We start from the raw sequence: 26,557 nt of genomic DNA, 5'->3' as shown, positions 1-26,557 counted from the left end.
CCACACAACTAGGTTTCACACCCAGTCCCACAGCAGAAACACTACTACACTACTACTTCAAACAGACATATAACTAGGTTTAATGCCCAATCACACAACACAAATACTACCCTACACTACACTACACTACACTACACTACACTACACTACACTACTCTACACTACACTACACTACACTACACTACACTACTCTACACTACACTACACTACTCTACACTACACTACACTACACTACTCTACTCTACACTACACTACACTACACTACACTACTCTACTCTACTCTACACTACACTACACTACACTACTCTACACTACACTACACTACACTAGATAACACACATCCACACTACCAGGCTACAAGCCCAGCCACACAGCAACCATTACACAACACTACTACCTCACACATCCACACAACTTGGTTTCTACTACACCAGGACGACACTACTGGCTGTATACAGCTGCGACTGCATTGAACAGAACTACACAGCACTCGTGAATGAAGACTTTAGCCTACTATAGTATTACTAGATAAATACACACAACTCTCACAACTATACAGTAAGTATACCACACAGTTATAGTAAAACTGTGGTCAACTAAGTTGCACAGCACTGCACCTACAATGACATAACTGCTTATTAGATGCTGTTATACAGCTGTATTAGTCACAATCACACATTATAAAACAATTACAGTATATTACATACGGCAACTATACAGTAGCTGCACCTATATTAGGCTTCGTGTCATGACATCATAGCTGCAGCAGTACTGTAGTGCAACTACAATATAATCAATGTATTTCTTAAAAATAAACTCCTTATCTGTCTTAACTGTAAACCATATAGGAATGAAATCACACGGTACATTATGTTTAGAGCTGCAGCCAAACTACCACATGACCACAAAACACTGCAGTATAATACACAACCATGTACTACACACACTAACAAAACATAATCAGTGATACCACAGAACTATCTCGGTGTGTTGACAGATAATGACTTGGAGGAGCGCAAAACACTGCAGTATGTAGACTAGAGAAGATCATAAATTGTAATAAGAAGGTGTAGTAATGTCCCCATGTGTTCCTCCCTGTAGTACTGGGCTCACAGATGTAAACACACAGATGCACAAGACCGCAGGGTTTCCGTTCGCCAGAGCAACACTTTGAATTCACCGACACACCTCACGTCACGTGACACCATACACACAGGAGACTTTATTCCATCAGAAATACAAGCTGTGCTATCAAGGATGCCCTCCAACTCCTCCCCTGCTCCCCACCAGACACACACACACACACACACACACACGCACGCGCGCACACACACACACACACACACACACACACACACACACACACACACACACACACACACACACCACACTACATTAGCATGTATCCTAGTGTTGTCGTTAGTCATGTATTGCCTTAACTAAGGGTGAAACTACTGCTTAATGCACTGCTCTGGGAGCATGCTGTTTCTTATATTGGTAGGTAATGGTGAAAGGCTTTCTCATTCATTTAGGAACTATGAGAAAGTACATGGCCATTGATCAGAATCCGAAATGGGTGTCTTGCCAAGTAGGCTTCCGCATATGAGGAATTTGATATCAGTGTCACTTCAGTATGTTTTTAAAAGTCAGGGAGAAACGAGGCATTGTGGAGGTATGTGATGGAGAACGAGTGAAATAAAAGAAGAGAGAGGAAGAAAAACAAAAAGGGCCAGAGGTGATAGAGTTGTGGCGCATCTGAATGTCAGTCACTTGAGGCTGGGAGTCGAGTCACTCCCTACACGCCTCACTGATCAACCCCTCCCTTGTCACCCCCCTCTCATCTGCCCCCCCCCCCCCTCCCGCTTGCCGTGAGGCAGAGAGTGTGTGCGTGTGTGTGTGTGTGTGTGTGTGTGTGTGTGTGTGTGTGTGTGTGTGTGTAGCTCAGGGTCAGGCAGAGGGATTGTTTTACTGCTCTTTATGGCTGCATTGTTTCGGCGAGAGTGGATAGGAGAGGGTGGGATGTGGGACTAGTAAGTGTGTGTGTGTGTGTGTGGGTTGGTGAGTAAGGAGGGAGGGGGATAGCTTTTAAAACTCCCCCTCTGTCCTCCCAGCTGCCTCACTCATGGGTAGCTTTTAAGAAAAAAACTCAGGTCACAAATTTCACATTGTTTCCACTCCCCCCATCCCCACCACCACCCACCCCCTCCCATCTTCTCCGAATCCTAACCAAGCAGTGGGCGATGGCCAAGACAGAGAACAGTCGGTGGCCATTTTGTTTTGGAGTGAGTGATGGATGGATGGAGTGAGTGCGAGTGTGTGAGTGACTGAGTGAATGACCGAGTGTGTGTGTGTGTGTGTGTGTGTGTGTGTGTGTGCTGAGGGTGTGGCACGGTGGCTCAGGTGGCTCAGGTGCTTGCACTGCCGCCTCACAGCAAGAAGGTCATGGGTTCGATTCCCGCATGGGGCGCTGTTGGCTCTGGGGGCCAGGTCCTCCCCAGACCTTCAGTGCTCAGGTGGGCTATCTCCTGGGCCTTTCTGTGTGGAGTTTGCATGTTCTCCCCGTGTTTACAAGGGGTTTCCTCCACTAAGAACCCCAACAGAAAAACATGCAAAAAGAACAGAACAATCCTGTCCGTCCCTGACCGAGACGGACGGTTCACTTGGTCCCTGGGCGCTGAGAAGCTGCCCACTGCTCCTGGGGGGTCCTGGAGGAAGGACGTCCTGGGATGGGAAAAAAGCAGAGCAAGAATTCACGGCGACCTCAGGCCTGCGCGTGTGTGTGTGTAGTGTGTCCTGGTCGCCTCCATATATATAACACGTGTGAGTTGTTCGTGCAATAAAAACTGACTGCAGTCAGCCTTGTTGTTGTGTGGAGCGGGACGCGGCTAGACACGCGTAGGTCCCCCCCGACCACCTGGGCACTAATGTGAGGATCGATAATGAGGTGTAATTGGATTGGTGACATTAGTGCCATTGTCTCAGTTCACTAGCACTCAGACAACCTTCCGCCCCTTATGTTTTTAATAGGGTCCGCTGTGCGGCCACAGAAGGTTAATATAGGGCAGAGTGAAGAACAACAACAGCAGCAACAACGATAACAAAAACTTTACTAGCGAAATTCATGGCCCCTTGCACTGATATGACAGGCCTTTTAAACAAATACAGCACTCCCTAAGGTTGAGTTAGCGTAGCTGTTGTTATGGTTACTGGATAAGATCACTATGTTTTTTATCCTCAAAGTCATTGTTTTCAAATCAAGTCATCCTAAAAATGGTTAGTGGTTCCCTATAGTCTATTACCCCTTAATTAGCTGCTCAGTGTGATCAAATAATGGCTTAATTCTGTTGAATTACTTAAGAACTGTATTATACAGCAGTTAATTAAATTATAACATGAGGTGCCATGCCTGTTTGGGGGCTCAACATGAATATCTTTGAGGAGTGTGACTGGAGCAGCGGTGCTGCTTTGAATGTACAACACCTACGTTACACTGAAGAAAATGATACATTCAGAAGGAATGTAGATTTGGAATTCTGAGAAATACTGTGACTGTGACAATTCTTTTAATTATATATTTTTCACTTATTATTTTGCCTTTGGATGTTCCTTTTGCTTTCATTGGATTGCCAGTGTTGTGATTGGATTGACAGTGTTTGAAATAGAAAATAAACTATAAATACTATATACTGTATAAGCTATAGAAATAAACTTGCCTTGCCTAAAATATTTAGGCGGACATATTGTCTCTTGGATAATGTATTCTCAGTAATGCCTTCCTTTGTTTTTTTTGTGACACTCTATTTCCCCAGCTTGTGGGAAATGTTAAAGTGTCAAATAGACAGCAATAGTCACACTGCAGAGCAAGTTGAGTGAAGACTGTGTGTGAACGAGGGCCGTCGCTATGTCTGCACAGTGCTTCATTTCACTAATTGCAAAGGCGACAGCGAAAAAGAGCCTTTGCTTTAGGTAATTACGCCTAAGGACACGGTTTCCATCTGAGAAGGCTGACTAGAAAGGATTTAATTTTGCCTGATTAAGACTTTGTATTTCCACTAGCCTTAAATAGCCCGGGTGCACGCTGGGGTGATAAAGTATGTTTCTGGTCGTACTGCTGGGCAAAACAAAAAAAGAAGGAGAACAGAACATTTCATCTCCCTCTGGGGTTTAAGTCCAATTTTATAAAACATAGCAGACGACGTGAGTTACATCGATTTGTGTGTGCTTCCGGCTCCTATAGCAAAACTGAGACATAGTCAGCTGATCATACCCACCTTGTGAATGAAAATTATTTGAAATGCCTAGCAGTTGTGTCACAGGTAAGACAGACATGTCTCATTTAATATCAGAAGCAGCAGTGTGTTTATGGGAAAGAAGGCCCTCTGCAAACCTCACCCCAGCAGAGACGTGTTATTCTCTGGCCATTCGGTTAATGAGGAAGCAATTAAATATTTGGGGTTCAGGTGGCGTTCACTTTCTTATTCGCTTCCTGCCTACAAGCTAGCACATGAATTTCTTAGATGGCAAAACAGAAGTTTATTTATTAATGTCTTTTTTTATGGCCAGGTTTGAGAATGGCGATATTGAGAGAGAGAGAGAAAGAGAGAGAGAGAGAGAGAGAGAGAGAGAGAGAGAGAGAGAATGTGCACTTCTCTTTTATGGCCCCAATCCTGCCATTTTCTCAAAGATGTCTTTATCCTCCTCAGGACAAGCCAAGGTTATCTCGTTCCTCAGTCAGCCGCTCGTGTCATAAGCGAGAGACGGATGAGGTACAGCGGAGTCACTACAACTTGGCTTTGGGGAAGAAATCTCTCTGGCGCTCTGGTGCCTCTCTCTCTCTCTCTCTCTATCTCTCTCTTTTTAGTCCCCTATCCGAGATGGTTTATAATTATCATGGGGTGCAGAAAATGTAAATCAACTTCCTATCCTAAACACTTGCACACACACACACACAGTCTCATACACACACACACACACACACACACAGTCACACACACACACGCGCCTCCCACATGGTCGTAATGTGCGCATGCATATTCAGTGGTGGGTGAGGGTGTTTTACTGGGCAGGAGTGTTTCCCTGGAACAGCTGGGCGCAGTGGAATGGTGCATGGACATATGCACTGGGCCTGGCATGCGCGAATGCACAGAGGCCTGCGCGCATTCATATATGCCTGCATTACGTGGCGGTTGCGTTGGGATGCGGGCCGCAGCAGCCGGATGCCAGCGCTGTAGGGCCCTCCGGGGAGAGCTTCAGACTGTACGCCTCGCAGCAAATGAACGAGATAGGCGCCGTGCCCACTACATCAATGCCATCCATCCCCCAACCAACCCACTCTGCATTTCCCTGGGCACCTCTGGGGGTACCACCGTGCTACTGCCACGCGAGCAGAACCTGTGACGTACATCTCTCTCTTATGCTCCATCTCTCTTTAACTCTCTCTCTCTCTCTTTCTCTCACACACACACACACACACACACATATATACTTCATGACCCAGCAGCCCTGGGTAATGGACCCCGGGAACATGTTACATACTAGTGCCAGCCTTAATTGAATTGTGCAGTGCCCGCATGTATGCTGTACAAAGCTGGTTTCGCCTTGTGAGTGCCCTTCTTTAATATTTCCACACCATAAGCACCGGCAGTCCACAGGGGCTGAAATCCCCCACCTCAGAGATACGAAGGGGTCAAACGAGTGGGCACCCACTGGTGCATCAACTTCACACAAGGCTTAACTGGTACATTTAGTGTCCCCTCACACTTTGGGTGTTCGAGTGCCGCGGCATACTGATTTAACTCCGCTAATGAGGTTTTTTCTAAGCTCCAGAGGCATCTGGGGGCAAATCTGGGTGTGATGTGTGTGTGTACCGCACAGGAGAAGGATATATATCTGCCAGGGCAGAATAAACAATTTCAGAAAAAAAAAGCTGCGGCCATATGATTAAACCATTTAGTCCAGCATGAGGCAGATTAAAAGGAAGAGCTCTCTGTGTGCTACCGGCCAAAACAGCGGCTTGTCCGCCAATATGCCCACTTTATCATTGGACTAGACCCCTGTAATATCAGTATTTCACTACCTGAGGTTTTTTTTTATCTCAGTGTCAGAGACGAGATTAAGTGAATGTAAATACATGCTCCTCTTCCTGGCAGACAGTGATTTTGGTCTATAACACTGCCCCCTAGTGGTATGTCACAAAATCGGAACTGTGAGATGCAGGAGAGAAAATGTCTGTTTTCACCACTAGGTTACAGACATGTAATCACCTTGATTTAGTTATGTCATCTGTCTTTTTGTGATTGAGCGTACTGTGCAGAGATCAACATGTCCATACCTATTTCTAGTTTCTCCCTTACTGCTGCACTTTAGGTAAACATACTCAAATGCTTTTTTGACCATCCTCCTTCAACCACAAATTATGTACAATGAATACTCAGACACAAAACAGTCAACCAGGCTGCTAATTAAGAAAACCAGGGACATGGTTAAAGTAATGAGTGTCTGGTTCTATACTAATCTGGGTCTAAATGCTAAACAGTTCACTGGTAAGGAACAGTGTAAATCTGTGTGCTATACTGACATGTAAGTAGGCAGTTTTTTTTTTACAATTGACTGAATGAGTCAATGTGTGGCCGTGTGTACGCAGAGAAAAAGATGACGGCTACCAGTGGTGTGTGAGGTAGCTGGCGGCCATGTCAGCAGCAGTAGTGAGTGGGACTACCTCGGACCTCTGGCTGCCCCCTCTACGCTCACCTCCGCCTTCCAGGAACACAAACACAATTAGCTGGCCTATGCTATGGCTTGGATTAGCGCAAACAAATGCCCCCATGATGCCCCGTAATTACTGTGCGCCCAGGAAGCAGCGTGGCTGGCTGTGTGTGTGTGTGTATGTGTATGTGTGAAAACGGCACCTTGCCACACACACACACACACACATCGAGTTTGAAAGTTATGAACTGATGACTAGGGAAATAACCTGCTTCCTGGCGAACACTCAAAACTGATTTTTCCTCTAGCATGTTGACTGCTGCCGCGCTCTCTGAGTGAATTCTCAGGCTCATGAGATCAGCAGTAGGGACGGAACAGTGGGGAGAATCTGTGGTTTACCTCCTGTGGAGCTAGCGTGCGCACACACACACACACACACACACGCACACACAAACACACACAGCGCTCTTCCACACAACAGGAGTAGCGTCTCACCAACCCTCCCCGCAGCCTCCAAAGGAAACACTGATCAAATGATCACAGACGAGGGCTGTGTTCCTCAAAAGCACTGCTGTGCTATGACCAACGCAACTGACAGGGAGTGTTCAAGACGATTGAGTCTGAGGGAAGCTGCTGAGCAGGGGAGTGGTAGCAATGACATCCAAAACCCCATAAGGTCCTGGGTAATTTGTCAGTCCCATCTCCCACCCACTCATTTCCTGTCTGCTCTCTACTACCATGCCATGTCCAGAAGGCTAAACATTTTTAAAAAAAAAATGTATTTGTGTCGATGGTCATAGCACAAACACTTTTTTTGGAAACGCAGTCCCAAGACTCACAAGACATGTTTCAATAGTTAATGGTTACGGGTCTGCCCAGATTTAGATCTGTGTGATGTGTGGTACTGTGCTTATGGTTATACGTCCCGTTGGATACCAAACCGCAGTGGCATGGCTTGATACTGAAACTGTCATATCAGATCTGTGTCTGGGAGCAACAGTCAAATGTAGCCTACTTTTTCCTCCGATTGATTTTGATTGACAGGTTGAAGTGCCAAAAGGTGTATGCTGGCATGAGTACACGCTGAACGGCATGAAAGTCACTGAAATATTGTCAGGTCATTTTACATCATCCCTGCACTCACTCACACTCTCTCTCTTTCTCACACACACACTGACACGTATATAGACACTCGCTCACACACACACACTCACACATACACTCACATTCACATACTCTCGATCTGTCTCACTCTCACAGACTCACCCGGCATATTGGCATGTGACAGGTGTGTGTTCACAGCGTCTCCCTGTGATGATGTGTCAGAGCTCTGCACTGTCATTCAGCGCAGCTTCACCTAAAAGAGATCAGAGAGCAGCGCCGGATAGGAGACAACTGCTGGAATCAGACCCCCCCACCCCACCCCCCCACCTCTAAAAAACAGACAGGGAGAGAAGAGGAGATAAATAAACCTGAGAGAAAAAACAGTGTCTGTTATAGATCCATGGCCTCTCACTTGCTCTCCCCTCTCTCTCTCTCTGTCCTCTCTCTTTCTTCCTCTCTTTCTCTCTCTCTCACTCTCTCTCTGTCCTCTCTCTTCCTCCTCCTCTCTCTCTCCTCTCTCTTTCTTCCTCTCTTTCTCTCTCTCTCTCTGTCCTCTCTCTTCCTCTCTCTTTCTTCCTCTTTTTCTCTCTCTCGCTGTCCTCAATCTTCCTCTTCCTCTCTCTTTCTTCCTCTCTTTCGCTCTCTCACTTTCACCCCCCCCCTCTCTATCTCTGTCATCCTCTTTCTTCTCCTCCTCCTCCTCTCTCTCTGTATCTGTCTGCTGTGTGTGCACTTTTCGCCCCTTGTGAGGAGCTCTGATGACACACCAAATGATAACAAACACAGCAACTCTCCGCTGATAAACCACTGCCTAGGCTTCTCTCTCTCTCTCTCTCTCTCTCTCTCTCTCTCTCTCTCTCTCTCTCTTTCTCTCCCTCTCTGGGGCTGTCCCTCTCTTTTTTCACAATCCCTCTCTCTTTCTCTGTCTCTCCATCTTTCTGTCTCAGCTACCCATTCATTCGTTCCACCTATCATCTACACATCCAGATCAAAGCTGTCTTGTCCTTCATCCTGCTATAAATATACATTACATACTGCGACAGCATCACAGGCAAATCCATAGATTCCATAGGGTTTTCCCCCTATCCTCCTCTTTTTCCCGCCTTTATTTTCCCTCACACAGATTTCTTGTCAGAAAGCTTTCATGTGCCAAAATAGGTCAGTATGGTAGTGTAGGTAGCTGATATTTCCACAGGGCATAGCTCTGCACTTCAGCTACCACAGCGCAATTTTGTACCAGATAAAAGAAAACATAGGTCCACACGCCAGCAAAGACCTCTGGTCTGCTTCCCTGTATACTCCATAATGCACTAGAATACGGTTCTGCAGTGGTGTTATTAGTTTAGTTATGTAAGCAAAGTCAATCCAGATGGAGGCATATCCACACGAATGCTTTAGGGATATGGTAAACAGACCTGCAGCTTCAAGAAAAAAAAATGAAAGTAGGGAAAAGCAAATCAGTTGCTCACACTTCAAAACTGAACAGACTGAACAGAACACCTGCTTGCTCCAGAACTGCAAATTTGTAACAACTTGCGCATACATTTCTCAGTGTTTAATACCTACATTGGGATTTGGTCCTCATGCACTATGAATAGCCTTACCCTAACCATCCTGTGCGCCCCCAACATCCGAAACCTACCTATCTCAACCATACGTTCTTTTGGAGGATTTTAGCCGTCAGGCAGCTAAGACGTGGCGCTGGCCTTTAGGATAGGAACACAGTGGAGGGGAAGCGATGGTGAGACACGGCACAGCAAAGCTCTCTGAAACCTGAGGCCTGAACAGACACCTCAGCCATGACAGAGTACCACCGCCGTCGGACAAAAACGGCAAACAGCTCAAAGAGCTTTTCAATTCATCATGTGGAAGAAAAGAATAGAAAAAAGACTAAACGATTTTCCTCTTGCTTTTTTTTGTTCGTTTTTTTTTTTGTGTGACTCCGACAGTCAGACAGAAAAAGGAGGCAGGGGGCAGGATAGAGAGATAAAGGAGAGGAACCTACGTGCCTACTCATTCTTTTCCCCCAATTCTTTTTCTCTCTCGATTCTCCCTCTCTCAATCTATTTCTCTCGGTGTCTGTCTGGTTCATAACGGGCAATGTTGGCATGCCCGTAGGGCATTACAGGTAGGCGTGAGTTGGACAGAGAGACTATATACCTCCGCTGCACTTCTCATCACTGACAGACAAATTTCACAGTGACACTCCCCCTCTCTGTCTCACACATTTGGTCAGTGTGTATGTATGTGTGTGTGTGTGTATGTGTGTGTGCTGGGGACGTGGGCGTTTGCAGTGCAGCAAACTTAGTCGTTTAGGGATTTGTCTTTTTAAATCATTGTTTGGAGAGGAGAAGGAGGAGGAGGGGCGACAGTTGGAAATAGGGGGAAAGAAGGCAGAGGAGAAAAAAAAATAAGTTTGAGATTGAGTCTCTCTCTGTCTCTCTCTCTCTCTCTCTCGCTCTGTCTCTCTCTCTCTCTCTGTCTCTCTGTCTCTCTGTCTCTCTCTGTCTCTCTCTCTCTTGAGGAGGCCTCTGAGTCCATGCTGGGTTTGGGGGAAGAAGGGGGCCACAATTACGAAAATGAATGCTCTTGCATCGCCAGGATTTTCATCTTGGCTGTTGCCATGGGAACAGGCCTGGAACCCCCCTGCTCCCCACACACACACAAACCCTACCCCCAATCCCCCTTTCACTCACACACTGTTCTCCCTCACTCTCTTAGCTCTTCGTCGTACAATGAAATGGAGGGATTTTGTTGCAGAAAAAAACACAGACTGAAAGCTGAGAGCAAGGAGCCTGAAAACTTTACCTCTGCAATTTTCTCATCTATCTTTTCCTTAGAGGAGAGAAATATAATGAGAGATAGACTAGGAGAGAGATTGATAGATCGGTAAAGAAATAGCTTGAGAGGCAGAGAGAGAGAGAGAGAGAGAGAGAGTGAGCGAGAGAGCTCATATCATGTATACAAAACACCGGGTTAAAAAAACAGACCCTTAAAATGTCATGGCTGAGGGAAAAAAACAGCACAAAGCTCCTCATGTGCATTGGCAAGAGCTCTCTATTTTAGCCAGCAGACAAGACAGGCACAGAATAATTCACCTCCACTTCACCGCCACTGGCTGCTGAGACAGCCCATCAGCATGGCAAATTACCACCGCACCACACTTTCCCATTACGTTGTCATTAACATTGCACGTCATCTGCACGACGGAGCATCCACGGAGGTTATCCCCTGTTTCGTGTGATAGGCTCTCGACCTTGGGGTGGAATTAGACATTCAAGACTGCCGTCTTCACTATCTTATTACTGAATCAAAAATGCATTCCATGCCGAACCCCGTAACGGCACTGCTAGCCTGAGTTTGCCTGGTCAATGAAGAGCCGTCACATTATTAAACCACTTTGAGTGTGTTAGCGGTTGCTGGCGTTTGTTAATACTAAACCTATTGACAGGGAGATGTGATGGGTCTGTGTGTGTGTGACAGAGAGTGCACGTGTGTCTGTATTTGTATGTGTATGAGCCGTCACATTATTAAACCACTTTGAGTGTGTTAGTGGTTGCTGACGTTTGTTAACACTAAACCTATTGACAGGGAGATGTGATGGGTGTGTGTGTGTGACAGAGTGCACGCGTTTGTGTATTTGTATGTGAGAGAGAGAGAGAGGGAGAGAAGGAGAGAGAGAGAGAGAGAGGGGGAGAAAGAGAAGGAGAGAGAGTGGATGTGTGTGTGTGTACATTGTACATGTCTTTAAGTCTGTGCTTCGCCTGCGTGTCATGTTCCATGGCTCAGCATGTTTTGAGTGGTGTTGCTGTCTGGCCCAATCTGCGTGTCAGAGCTTGTTGATGTGTACTGTTCAAATTGGGGGGAATTAGGACAAAAGATCCGACAGCACTTCCCACGGTAACGTGAGAGGGTGTCAAAGAACAATGCCTTGCAGCGGCGTGCTGCTCCAACAGTCACACCGCCTCTTGTTTATGCACACTGCCGTGGGAGACGATGCTACTCTGCACATGAGAGAGACACGTTTCGTTTAGCATTGCATTGCCAGTGATGCAGTGTAACTACACACTTACAACAACATGACATTGAGTAACAACGACTAGCGTAGCGACACTTCATAATTACACAAAAGTTGGGTTAGAGTTAGAATTAGGGTTAGACATATATGGGGACAGTAAGTTTTGTAACGTGCTGATAATTAGTGTGTTACACTGTACATGCTACGTGTTACAGTGTAGTAGGGATACATAATATATTGTCACCGCATATATATAGTTCTGTGAAGCTACCATGTTACTGTAGAAGGTAAAACCCTGTAATGAATGCATGGGGGAATCTTGGGGTTTGGTGTTTTATATGAGAGGATTGCAACCGATAATTAAAGGGGACTGAAGGTTTAAGGTGAACCGATTTCTCTGTGTGCGAGCAAACACCGTTAAGCCAGCTCCGGTGAAGAACCTTCGCCGAAGGCTTTCCGGAGAGGAAGTCTATGTGTGTGTATATGTGTGTGTTTTCAGCACAAGCCAGCAATTCTGCGGGAGATGACAAATGAAACGCACAGAAAGGTCAGACGGTTCTCACAACACCCATGTCTGGTGTATTAATAGAAACATAATTACTAGTCTGAGATGGGGGTGGGCACTTTGCTATTGGCTGTATTGGATATCAGCTGCCCTTTTCATTTTCTCGCTCTCTCTCTCTCTCTCATTCTCGTCCTTCTTCGCTCTATCGTTCTCCTTCTTTCCTGTGTGCATTTTTGTTTCGGTGGATCTCGCATCACCTGATACAGATCATTATTCACAGTGCGCTGTGAATACCATTAGCAAGGGCGAGAGCCGTGTGAGGGCTGGCGCCGGGCTTGGTGTGGCATCTCGGGTGGTGCTGCTGTGCCAGGCAGATATGAGGCTGCCCATGCCACGGGGGGTTGTGACTGGCCAGGCCAGGCCAGGCAAGACCAGACCAGACCAGACCAGAGCTGTCATTCACAGGAAGAGATTCAATAGGGACATGTTTCACCTTCTGTTCCATGCTCAAGTCCGTATGCTAGAGAAGAAAACACTCAGCATTCACCAACCAACATACTGTGATACTAATGTAGATCCAATAAGCTATGTATATGATGATATACTTTAGGTATACAGTAGATATAAGTAAGGAAAGAGAGAGAGAGAGAGATAGTTAGAGAGAGAGAGAGAGATAGTTTGTTTTGAAGGTATGTTTAGTATCGCCAGTTGACACAAATGTGTTCCTATTGTGCGTCTTTTAATCTCTTGGCTCTTGCCCAAAACCAACACCAATCATAAACTGACTATCTTCAGATTGTTCATTTAGTCTGATGTGTTAAAGGACATACCTCATTACACAGCTGCCGTGGTGGTCTAACCCAACTAATGAAGTGCTGTATATATATCACAGGTAGCATTGCACAACCTCTATTACAAGTAATAAGGGAGACAATGCCCTCAGGGGGCCTGTGTTTGTGCTTGTCCCAGCGTCTTTGAGCATGATGTCCCTCAGGTAAAGGCAAACAATCCCAGGCTTTGTTTCTGCTCGCTGGCAATGCTTGGCCCAAACATAAGAGTTTGTAGATGTTGGAGCCTGACAGAACGCACCACAGCCAAGTATTTGTACACGGGAGCCCGGTTGAGCTCTAAAACCGCCCACCCAGCTGCTGTCAGGGGCCTTTGTGTGTTGGCGTAACCACGCTGACTTGTGTAGGGACTGAACCTGCGAAGTCCTGAGAGACTGCGTGTGACCTGAGACGTGTTCAAGTGCCTCTCTTTTCCAAGTCAATCTTGAGTCTGTGCAGTGCTACGGTGGCTTTTACGGCTATCGACAGGGCCTGTTCAATGAGAGGTTTACTGTATAGCAGGCTGAACAAAACACAAATACACACACACACACACACACAGAGAGAGGGAGATGGATGCCTGCCGCAACAAATAAACCCGGGGCCCGAGGCTCAAGGCTTCGGTGGGGAAATTTAATAGCGTGGCCTCATGTGACACGGTGTCGTGACCTGCCCTCCCTTTAGTTATTACAGATCTCTGTTGTTCGACTGGAGAGTCTCTCAAGGTTGTGTAATTGTCCGCAAACACGGCTGGCCTCTAACTTACTTTTCTTACCTGTGTGAGGCGGAACAAAGCAGGGGATGTCACACGTAGGGAGCCCGTCAGGTCAGGCTACAGTGAAATGCAAATGCTGTCCCACAAATGTCACCCCGGCGTATGTGACAACAGTGGAGAGGCACTGACAGGTTTGATCTGCTCAGAAGAAATGAAATCTTGTTCCAAATGGGATTCTTTCCATTTCAACCTTCTTGATACAGACCGAGAAACCCAGATTTACTGAAGATTTGCTTTTGCAAAAAAAAAACACAGATGTATATTTAATCGTGTCCAAGGGAGACTTTCCCATTTTTATCCTCCAGTACACCAGATTGAAAAGTTTTGTTGTTAGAAAATCAGATCTATAAAAGCCGACAAAGCCATTACTTATCTATCATTCATATAAACATTCATGTAACTGCTATGTTTTGACATCTCTCTCTCTCTCTTCCTCTCTCTCTCTCTCTCTCTCTCTCTCTCTCTCTCTCTCTCTCTCTCTCTCCCTCTTTCTCCCTCTGTCTCAGATGCTGGGAACACTCACTGCTGTGCCCATTAAGGTGCCTCAGGTCAGCTCTCTACACCGGCTGGCAGGGCAGGCGCCCACAGTGCTACCTCAGGTACACAAAAACAACACACACACACACACACACACACACACACACACACACACACACACACACACACACACACAAAACACCTACACACACAAAGACACGCACACTCTCACACAAACATGGGACTTATACTGTGCCCATTCACACACACACACACACACACACACACACACACACACACACACACACACACACACACACACACACACACACACACACACACGTACATAGACAGAAAATATGCACTCTGAAAAATTAATACATACCCCTGGATAAACTCATAATAAAACAGCTACAACCCTGTGTGCATTGCTATGGCATGACCTAGATATGGCATAGATTACTGTGGGGTTATTGGATTAAAATAGTTTCTAGACAGCGTCAACACATAACATCCTAAAGCCCTGCCCTTTAAAAGCACACCACTGCACTGACAGGCGTAGTCCCACACAAACCCCTGGGTGCAATGGAAACTGACTGTAAATGAAGCGTATCCTAATGAAACAAACTGGCCCACTTTCTTTACAGTGAACAATGTACATTTGAAAAGCTTCCCTCCGTGTGAGAACCAAAAAAAAACCGACACACACTCCTAAAGCAGCACATTCAGCGCAGCTCTGATGGAGCGGCCATGGTCAGCAGCATCTAGGAGCCTCTGCGGAGCCAAATCTGACAGATTATCTGATAAATCGCCTGTGCTAATAAATCTTCAAGACTCTGCTTCACAGGCTACAGCACCTCCCAATTGGGGCTTTGAACTCAATTAATCCCCGTTGCCACTTTGAGCTCATTTGTTTTCATGGCTTTTACTGGATTAGTGGATCAGTTGGAGAAGATGTTATTGGAGCTGGGGGTTACTGCTTGCCAGGCCATGTTGGTCACTGTAGGGCTACTAAATGGTCACTAGGTGGCAGCAGAGTCCCTGTCAAAAGGCCTGGCACTGCCCGCCACAGACACGTACTGAGCAGACAAAACAATGACTCATAGATACTCACAGATCAAACACATACGCTCTCACAGCGTGTATGTACACACACTCACTCATACAACCACAACAAACATTACCAATTAACACCCTGACATAATTCCACTTTAAAATGAGTCATAACACGCATCACTAATGTTTGTTTGAATCAGATAATGTATAACCGGTGTGCACACGCATTCACGTTGTTATTATCTGATGTTAGTCTGTCTGTGCATCCAACTTCAACTGACGTGTATCTGAACGACCATTCTGTAAAACCTGAGCTGTGCTATTTTCAACTCTTGACCACTGTGGAGAGGAGAGGAGAGACTGAAGGTTGAAGACGACAAAGACAGATTCATTGTGCTGGATTTTAAAGTCCATTGACTACAGGGCTTTCTAAGACATAGTTCACATTCAGTTGTAGGGCCTGTTAAGGCCAATGCATTAGCTGAAAGAACAGGGAACTCGTTATGACAAATATGTACAAACAGGGAAAGTGAACCAAATCCAAATTAACACATTAAACACTAAAATACAGCAAATATCACAGCAAGTCCTTAAATATCGTCTCCTATCTGAACATTATGACCATTACTGTCACAATTATTTAAATAGGCCGATAGATAGAGTACTTTATTGTTACAGATGAAATACAGCTCAGATGTTTTTGAAGTACTTGTTGTACTTGAATGTTGAGGTACTGAATTGCTGCACTCCAGCTAAACTGCCCCCCTCTATCCTCCCATCCTCTTCAGGTTAGGCCAAAGACCCTGATCCCGGACAGCCTCCCGGTGAGCCCGTGCCAGGAGCAGCAGTCCAGCCAGCCCATGCCCATGCCCGTGCCGGTGCAGCCACTCAGCCTGACGCGCAGCACGGTCGTGCTCAGCCCCCGCAGCCAGGGCCCCCCCGCCCTGCCCACCGCCAACAGCACCTTCAGCCCAGAGCGCCGGCAGCCCCACGGCCAGCAGGGTGACCGCTCGCCCCTCCCGCAGACCCCCGTCACCCCCGCTGTGCCCACACTGCCTGCCGCTGCCATCTCGACAGCAGCTGCCAGCGCCAGCCCTGGTGTGGCCTACGCCATCATCTCCACGCCGACCGCGGTTGGCAACGGGGTGGCCGCAGTCAGCGAGGCTGTGAAGGTGCAGCCGCTGCTGTTCAGTGCCGACAACAAGGTGAGGGGGAGGAGTGTGTGCAGTACAAACACGCAAACATCTACACCCACATACACACATCTTACACACCTATACACACATACTCATACACTCCCATTTTACACACCTACAGACACACATACTTTCGTACACTTATCATACATTTAATTTGTATATGTTTAAACATGTCTGATGTGTGACATCAGCTATGCTCATGCACACACACATATACTATATATATATATATATACGTATATAGTGATCACAAAGTCGTAATTTACACATTTACACTGTCAGTAAACACACTTATTTACTTTGTCATGCCACACAATTACAGGACACTCCCAAATATGAACACGTAGCTCCAGTAGCACAAGACTCCTTTAGTGGCATTGTCAGACGCTGTCACATGACTGGCTCAATGTCACCAAGCGGATAAGTGGTTTTCGTAATCCCCCCCCTAGATGACTTGAACCACCCGACTCCAAAATCAATGACCCGTACCTGCAGATCCGTCACTACCAACACCCGTGCTCTGATTGGATATTTCAATCTTGGTGTTGGCGACTTGTCATCAGGTGACAAAGGGGAGCGGCCAAGGTTAAACTGCCCAATCACGTCCAGGCGTTTTGGGCATCTGCAGTCTCATCTGGCCTTTGGTGGCGATGTGGCCTGGCCTCCGTGTGTAACTCATCTGGGAGCGATATGAAAAATGGCGGGTGGTGCGGGGGTTGGGGGAAAGATTTGTGAGGCTCATTAGGACGTCATTAAAAAAGAAAAGCGCCGCTCTTTACCGCTGTCATCTTGCCACCCCTCCCTCACCCCTGGGTCAAGGCCCTGGCCAGCGAGAGCCACGTGCAATATGAAATATATCGACAGGAAAGCCATTTATTAAGACCCTAATTTTAATCTTAGTTAACCTTGTCATAATACCACATTCATAATGTAACTTTTACTCTAACACCCTGTAAAGATTCTTGACTTAGCATTTAGCTACATCTTTTATGGTGCAGTATCTGTCGATGTAATATTTTTCATGAGGTTATATTTCCAGTGTAGTATTTTATGAGGTATGGACTGATGTGGTATTTTATGGAGGTGGATTAAGAGGAGTATAACAGTCTGGTTGCTTCTGATCTTTTCTCAGGTGATCATAATCCAGCCCCAGGTCCCAAGCGGCTCGCAGGATTCGCCAGCACCTCAGACCGACAGCCAATCACAGGAGTCTAGTTCCGCCCCAGCCTCACCAGCCAAGCAGAAGGAAGAAGTGGACCCTGAGGTAAATATGCCCCCACAGTAAACTCTTCCTAGTAGCTGGAGGGTGTGTGTGAATGTGTGTGTGTGTGTGTGTGTGTGTGTGTGTGTGTGTGTGTGTGTGTGTGTGTGTGTGTGTGTGTGTGTGTGTGTGTGTGTGTGTGTGTGTGTGTGTGTGTGTGTGTGTGTGTGTGTGTGTGTGTGTGTGTGTATATATATATATATGTATATATAGCTTATAGGCAGGGGAGAACTGGTGACTAATTAGAATTGAAAAGAAGGTAGTGAACAAAAGCACAGAAAATATGTGTGCTACTTGCTTGCATTGTATCGCACTTGTAAGTCTCTTTGGATGAAAACCACTTGCTACATTTCGTGTGTTTAAAATGTGTTGAAATCTTTTAATGTGATGTGCGTTGTCTGTATGTATCAAACTCTTTGTAATATCGGTCACTGTTACATATTTTACAAGTACAATGCAGTACGTATGCCAGGACAGATTGAGAACTGAGATGCAGGATATTTTAGTGAAGCACATATTGCACCTGGTTGTGGAGTTTAACTTGTGAAAATGGAGAACAGAGGGGAATGCCTGCCACATCACATCAGCAGGGTGAAGACAGATGAGGCTCAGGTGGTGTTTCTCTTCGCAGCATTTGATTCTCTTCCACTGTCTGTCTCATTCTCTCTCTCTCTCTCTCTCTTCTCTATCATGCTGTGCTGTTTTCCCATGTGGTTCTTACACCCCACGTCTGACGGCTTTTCTCCCTCTCTTCTCCCCGCCTCCAGAAAATTGCCTTCATGGTCTCACTTGGCCTGGTCACTACAGAGCACCTGGAAGGTGAGTTCTGCTTTTAACACAGAATGTGGCTAGAATAACATGAAACGAGTAAGTTCTGTGCTTTTCGCTAAACTGGCAGGAAGGAAAATGTTGAGCGTATAATTTAATACTCCTCCCAGATGACAAAACAGAATAAGTTTGTCCATGACCACTAAATAACCCCCAATCTTATGAGGAATACCAGATAAAAGCACAGCACTTGTGCCTCGGGCAAGAGGATCTCACTTTGCTTCCTCCTTTTCTGTGACAGAGATCCAGACCAAGAGGCAGGAGAGGAAGAGGAGAAGCACAGCCAACCCAGCCTACAGTGGCCTGTTCGAGCCCGAGGTGAGAACCACACACACACACATATATATATATACATGTCTGCCCTGGCTAAGATAGATTTTGAAGATACAGAAGGAGCATACTTGGAACAGCTAATCTTGAAGATAGTGTATTTGTTTCACCTCCCAAAGTCGGCCAAGGACAGAACTAGTGCATCCTCTCGTGAGAGCATCATGTTAACTTGCATATTAGCCTCCCTGTGCGAGTCATGCTATCAGATGCTACGTTTGGTGGATGCTGTGTGCTGGGGTGGGTGCTTGTTGTCTCGGTGCTTGTTGTCTTGGCGCATTCCAAGGCTTAAAGAGTTAACTCCCTCTTGTTGTTTTCTGTTTTCCAGCGCAAGCGCCTCACATCACATTACCTGAGCAACCCACTCTTCCTATCAGCGAGAGGTAAAACACATTTCGTTTGCCATCAGCATCACACAGCTGGGTCACAGCCCATACAATTACGCAGGGGCGGTGTGATTCCAATACTACACACACGCACACACACACATCCAAGAAGAGATTAAGATGAACTATGCTCATTCTCTGCATTCTCTGATGCCAGAGCTGATGCACTTATAAAAGTGTCATTGTTTAACTCATCCCTTAGACCTGTACAAAAGCAATCAACCTCACAATTGGAGAAGATTGGGGGGGTTGTACCATGTTATCAGTTTATTATCCAGTCCAGTCACAATGTAGCTTGATTTTTTTGTGTGAATCTGAAGTGGTGTGTTGGGTTGTAATATACAATAAGAAGTGTGTGCTTATAACTGCATTGATAACACAGCTTTACGTGTGTGGCGGCAGCCATTGCATGGCTTGGTCGTCTCTAACCCGTCTCCAAAAACACACACATTTTTCTCACTCATATCTTTGCATCCAGACCCTACTCACACACTCACACCACCTACCCTTGTAATTGCCTGCTCACTATGTCAGCTACTAACAGTTTTTCTGCTTCTTGTCCGCACGCAAGACCCAGAGGATTTGTGCTGGAAGGTATGTACAATAGTGTGTGTGTGTGTGTGTGTGTGCATCTGTGTCTCGTGTGTTCATGTCAATCGAGGAACAATTAACGCAAATGTGGCCTGAAACAGGTAGTTTATGTGTCTGTGCCATTGTGCGTCTGTGTGTGGCCTTGTGCGAGAGTCATCAGTCAGGACCGTCCTTGGGCCCCGTCCCGGTGCATTTACCCGCCGCACGTACACGTCATTAGCAGGGAGTCCATTAAAACCGAATAAATGGGGGAATAATCGGCACTGCAGTAACAGTTATCACCGTCGCAGGTGAGCTCTAGTCGGTCGCAGTGAAACCGTAAATCCTGTCAGGCTGATTTTTATTGGTTTTACATACTGCGAGACTTCGTCCCATGAAGGTGCATAGGTCTCCAGAGTTCTCCGGTGACAGCTTGAGTTATCATTACCGCCATCGTGCTCTTTTCGTCTGGTTGCCGCCTGCGATCCCCCCCGAGCTCGCATCTACCGTTATCTGCCGCTCGTGGCGGAGCATTGAGCGGTGCCCCATGTCTGATACGGTGAAATTCGGCTTTAATGGGTTTTTCCACTCCTTTGAAATCGGGACTGATTGGCATATGGGTTTCTGTCGCCCTGCTCGAGAGCAAAGATTTGAGACTCAGAAAGAAGGAAAGGGTGTCTTGAATGCCTTCATTACTCCTCCATGTCCACCTATTGGCTGGATGTAGAACACCCAATCATTTCATCTGTACAAATCTGAGGAAATCTGAAAACACTTTTCCCAAGGCAGTGTGAGCACATATGTCTAGAGCTTGAATCCAACTGAGTATTTTAGTCTGGTGAATCTGACAATATTAGGATCCGCAGAAAAAATTGAATCACCATTGACATGAAAGAAACGAATTCCACTGTTGTCCTCGCTTACTACTGAAGCAAGGGGTAAATAAAACAAAAGTTATGATGCTGTGGTGTATGAAGAGATAGCCATTTTGAGGCTATAATGCACTGCAAATTGTGAAGATGTTTCGTGGGCCACACTTGGAGCTCTGTGACCTTTTTACTGCCTCCTAACACTCGTGTGTGTGTGTGTGTGTGTGTGTTAGGATGAGCTGGAGCATGACGACCACTGCAACGTGTGTAAGGAAGAGGGTGAGCTGCACGAGTGCCACACCTGCCCCCGCGCCTACCACCTCGACTGCCTCCATCCGCCACTCAAAGCTCCGCCCAAGGGTGTCTGGATGTGCCCCAAGTGCCAGAAGAAGGTAAGCTACAGCTAGGATGAGATCCAGAGCAGAGTTAGGATGGCCTCAGAAAAATCTCGATGGGCAGGTTTTTCCTGGGTGTAAATGTGCCTGCTTGGGTTAATATATATAGAATGAAGGTAAACTAGAGGTAGTACAGGTGTGTGTGTGTGTGTGTGAGTGAAAGAGAGAGAGAGAGAGAGCAGGGCATCAAGTCTCCTTCAGAGTGTTTGTGAGCAATGCTACCTGGTATCCTAGGCTGAGCCTCTAAATGTGAGAAGTAAGATTAAATTAATAATGAGTCTTCTTTGTAGAGTCTGAAGTAATAACTGAAGGACAGAGCACAAAAAAAACAGGTTTTCAATGGGAATATGAGATTAAAGACACGCTATGGTGTGCATCTGGCTTGAAATGAGTGATCAATAAGAGAAATGCTTGAAAATCCATTGATCATCACCTTTGAAGTGAAGACAACTATGTAGAAGAAAATCTCCGAGGCAAATCCGACTCCAAAGGCAGTTGTAAGGAAGGAGGAATTGTGAAAAATCAATGTTTTGAACGTTCTTTCAATACCTTTTCTATTCGGTTTGACATGAAATGATATATGTTGCTGGAGCAGCCAAGACTTCTTGGTTAAATTAAAGCTAATCGTCAGTCTGCACGATTTCATCGGTTAATAGTAAAAAAAGAAATGTACTCATGATGCTAAAAATCACCACCGTTTTTATTCTCCCTCAGGTACTGAACAAAGAGAATATGGCTTGGCCACACAACTTTGTCCAGTCATACGTTACACACAAAACAAGTAAGCAACAGAACTGAACAAAATACCTCAGCTCTTCAATGAACTCCAATTTTCAATTTGGAAACTGATCTGGAAATTAAAACGTTTTTCTTTCTCTCTCGCTCTCTCTCTTTCCCTCTCTCTCTCTCTCCCCAGTGAAAGAGGAGGAAAAGAGGAAGCTGCTGCGGAGGAGCTGTGAGCTGAAGAAAGAGTGCGTTCATCTTCAGGACCAGGACCAGAGGCTCAGCAGCTCCCTCACAGTGAGTCATCATCCACAACAATCCCATCATACACTCTTCATATAGTTACACAATCCCGTCATACACTCTTCATATAGTTACACAATCCCATCATACACTCTTCATATAGTTACACAATCCCATCATACACTCTTCATATAGTTACACAATCCCGTCATACACTCTTCATATAGTTACACAATCCCATCATACACTCTTCATATAGTTACACAATCCCATCATACACTCTTCATATAGTTACACAATCCCATCATACACTCTTCATATAGTTACACAATCCCATCATACACTCTTCATATAGTTACACAACCCCATCATACACTCTTCATATAGTTGGTTTGAGATGTAGTGGTCAGGTCATGATGCTAAAATGCCTGTTCTGTCTGTTCACCAAAAGTACTAGTTTAGACGGTAACATGAACGAGTCATTAACTACTGCATAACTAGACAATTACCATGTCCTGTCTTATGAATAGCCTTTTGGGATCGTGGTAACAATTTGGGGTGTGATTAAAATGAATGCAGGTGGTCCCTTACTAATTATTGATGCCTGTGGTCACAAGTTTATTTGGATTATTGGCTTGTGACCTACGTCCTACATTATTTTTCCCTCACTGCTGCCAATGCCTGAATGTATTAATATCTGTGTTTTGTTAATGGGAGAACCAAAACATTTCTGTTCACTTGATTTTCAATCAGTGAGTGTCTGTTGTGAGACCAGACTAACCTGAGGTCAATCTTCCACCCTCCCCCCTCTAGAAGATACCAGAATTTCCCCACGGGATGAATAAAGTATTTATCTGTCTATCTTATCTATCTATCTAGAAGTGCATAGACCTGAAGGACAGGCTGCTGGGACAGCAGCGAGAGACCCAGGCCTCGCTGGAGCGACTCAAGGCCCTCATCCGCCTCATACAGCGAGACCAGGTGATCCAGGTCACCATGACGGCCACCACCACCACCACCGCCGGCGCCTCGCTCTTGTCCCTGCCCTGGATCAAACCCACCAGCAGCAGCGGGGCAAGCTCCCCCTCCGCCGCCACAGCTCCCCCTATGGGCTCCAGCGCGCTACTGCAGAAGAGCCTGCCTCAGCCTCAAGGCAACAACTGACCATGCGCAAGTCATCTGAGATCACATGCTATAAAAACAATACGCAGAGAGAGTAAACGAGCAAAGAGGTGTTTCTTTTTTTAAATCACATGCACACACACACCTATAACAGATGCACACTGACACACAGACAGACAGACACAGACACACTCGCGAAGAGTGGTTTTAAGAAACCATGGAAACACATTCACAAGAAGGACATGATGTGATATTACCTTGTGTGGATTTTTTTTCGAAGGAACTGTTATGTCATGATTAGAAATCTAAAACTCACAAAAAGAACAAATATATCCTTCACACGATTCATAATAAGTATTTTTTAATCCCAACACCTACAGTGCTTAAGAGATTTTTTTTTTACTTGTTTTTTTTTTTTTAACTATTAATTTATTATCGTTCTTGGCCTTAATGTATTTATCGACTTTAACAAGTAGATCACAGTGCCGCCAAGGATACATCAAATAAGTATTTCCTGCGGCCAGAGGATTCGTTTTGTTGTTATTTAAAAAAAAAAGACAGGAAAAATGACTAATTGTTCTGCTTCTAGTGGGAGAGAATATTAGAGTAGTGTTAGTTATGAATAAACCACAAACATATGAGATGGGAGAGGACTGTACATTGATATATTGGCGTAGATATTTGTTCTCATTCTTCTATGAACAATATTTGCCATATGAATTCAGGTGAAAGGGGACTGGGAGGGATTGGGGTTGAGGGGTGCTGTTTCCATTGTGTATGTACGTACGATGCATATGAGCCTTCAAACAACAACAACAACAACAAAAAACAAAAACTAAAAAAAAAAAAAAAAAAAAACAGAGAAGAAAAAACAGAGAATAACTTTTTTTCAGTATTAATATAGTCAAAAAGAACAAAGTATTTAAGATGACTACAGAATTTAGCATTTCTAGTGGAGAATTTAGTATTTTCATGAAGCTGCCTGTTGATAAATGAGGAGTTGACGTTTCGGAGGGGATCATAATGTACATAATGTTGTACTGTTCATGCAGGTCCTTTGTTTTCTTCTGTGTTGTTACCGACCTTCACACTCAACCTGAGCTTTCTTTTTCAGTTTTCCAGTTGAAATGACATTTTTTTCTTTTTGAAGGGCCATAGTTTTACCTGTGTGTTTTGTGATCCTTTCATTCTCTGAACCCTTCCCCTCTTATCTCTTCACCAGTATGGAAAATATGCCAAAAACCTTACTTTTTTTGTACTGGAAACTCCTACGATTCAGCCTTTTGGTTTTGGTATGTGTCCCATCCGTGTACCTGTTTTTTTTTTGACCACTTTAATGCTGTTTGATTCAATTCTCATTATTTCCCTTGTATGACTTTCTAACAACTCAGTGTTTTACTGAAAGTGAAACTTGCTTGTATCAAAAGTGGCAATTTTCTCTTTTTTTCCTTTTAAAATCTTTTGTATTTATTTTTTAAAAATCTGCTAGTCAATACAAATGAACACTGCCTCAAGATCAAAAGAGAGTAGAGAAATCCAGGGTTTCTTTCTTATGGCATTTTTTTTCTTTATTTTATTTTAATTTAAATATTTTTTTTTAAAGCGAACAAAACAAACATTGGTCAACTAGAGTTGTAGTTATGGGTGGGATAGTTTTGTGTGTCAACTTGTTTGGTCAGTCTTCCGGCTTTGCCCTGGAGATGCAGGGTTTAACACAGTATGACCCACTGGCACCAACACCAAATCCAACTGGAGCGAAGTCCCTTACATAAACCTTAGGGAAGACTACGTCAGCAGACATTTTGTCAGCAAACATCTCCCCTTGGCTATGTCTTCATAACCATAAGGCACACACACACACACACATACCCGTAAACACACAGGCAAACGACATAGCGTTCCCTGAGTGATATGAACAAGCAAACTCCTCAAAGTCCTATTCCTATAGTTCAGGAATGGCATAAAAAAACATCAAATCATATCCATGAACTAGTCATACGAAAGACCAAACAGCAGATTTTCTATGTCAAAAATGAAAGCAAGCTACATTTTTATTGTTTTAGCTCTTAACCTTGCATAGACATGCACTGATGTTAGAAACAGCACTGAGATTTACTCCTGGTATTTCTAAAAAAAAAAAAAATGCAATACAGAGGACAAGGCTGAAATAAAAATATCTATTTGTCAAGGCTTTGTTCTCGAAAGGGGTCACTAAATCTGGACCTGAAAACAACTTTGTCATTTGATTTTGTCATCACATACTGTGAAATTGCAAAGAGACAAAGACTGTATATGAGACACTGTTTGTAGCCCCCAGGTCAGTGGCCTGTAATCAACTTCACTTGTCCCCGTGGCAACATAGATATCAAGCTCCTCAGGAGCAACCTTTTTTGAAGACACTGACAACCCCTAAATCGAATCTCATAACATTGCCATTTCTTAAGTCACTTAAGGGCTTTGAAACGTTCATGTCATACCATACAATTCCTGCCTTTTGTGATGACAGTGTTTCAAATGATCAAAAACACAATTCCAACTGGGGACATTGTTTGATAATTTATATTATTATTATTATCGCTGCATATCTTTTTTTGGTGCATATCATTATTTTGGCCTTGTGTTCTCTTCCCTGTACTTCCCCTTTTTGACCTCTTTGACCCGTTACCCACACCACAGCATAACGAGATACCGACATACTTACTAAAAAAAAAAAAAAAAGTCGTAGGCTGACAGACAAAAGCCGATACCAGAATGTACGCCATTCCTCCATGCATATCATTCCAAATCCCAGCTCTATCTTCACAGAGAGGCTTCTTTATCTCCTGAGGGGGCTTGGTCAGGGCACAGTGGCAGTTGGCTTGGGAAGGGTGATCAAAGAGCAGGTCTAACCGATCACAAACACTGATGACAGGCAGAGAGCTTAAAGATGGCTGTACCATATCGAAGCCCTGTTTAACAGACTGGACTAGGTAGAGATAGAGGCAGAGAGAAGGGAAGATACAAAGGAAGGTGTGTGTGTGGGGATGGGGGGGGGGAAAGAGATGGCCCATAACTCATCAGTTACCCTTTTAGGAGGTTCGTTCCAGCCTCTTTCATGGTCCTCGCATTTCCCAGAATCTTCTCCGGGAGAAACTGTGCAGTGCTTATACAGATCTATTTTAATACAC

At 45.1% G+C, this 26,557-nt stretch overlaps 1 protein-coding gene across 8 annotated transcripts in view; it reads left to right on the top strand.

Annotated features, from left to right (window-relative positions):
* Positions 1–26,120, top strand: part of phf21b (PHD finger protein 21B) — an 80,667-nt gene extending 54,547 nt beyond the window's left edge. For all 8 annotated transcript variants that reach the window (XM_012841338.3, XM_031582978.2, XM_031582975.2 and 5 more), the window contains 11 exons: positions 14,441–14,533; positions 16,256–16,672; positions 17,799–17,930; positions 18,695–18,746; positions 18,997–19,073; positions 19,411–19,465; positions 20,040–20,062; positions 21,141–21,299; positions 22,017–22,083; positions 22,219–22,322; positions 23,148–26,120. In XM_012841338.3, coding sequence (XP_012696792.2) covers positions 14,441–14,533; positions 16,256–16,672; positions 17,799–17,930; positions 18,695–18,746; positions 18,997–19,073; positions 19,411–19,465; positions 20,040–20,062; positions 21,141–21,299; positions 22,017–22,083; positions 22,219–22,322; positions 23,148–23,432 — 1,464 coding nt within the window. In that variant the 3' untranslated portion in view covers positions 23,433–26,120. The remainder of the gene's footprint in view (positions 1–14,440; positions 14,534–16,255; positions 16,673–17,798; positions 17,931–18,694; positions 18,747–18,996; positions 19,074–19,410; positions 19,466–20,039; positions 20,063–21,140; positions 21,300–22,016; positions 22,084–22,218; positions 22,323–23,147) is intronic.
* Positions 26,121–26,557: the final 437 nt, after the last annotated feature.

This window comes from Clupea harengus, chromosome 16, assembly GCF_900700415.2.
Source record: "Clupea harengus chromosome 16, Ch_v2.0.2, whole genome shotgun sequence".
NCBI lineage: Eukaryota > Metazoa > Chordata > Actinopteri > Clupeiformes > Clupeidae > Clupea > Clupea harengus.
The sequence above is the reverse complement of the archived record's forward strand: the minus strand, read 5'-3'. Positions and strand labels throughout refer to the sequence as shown.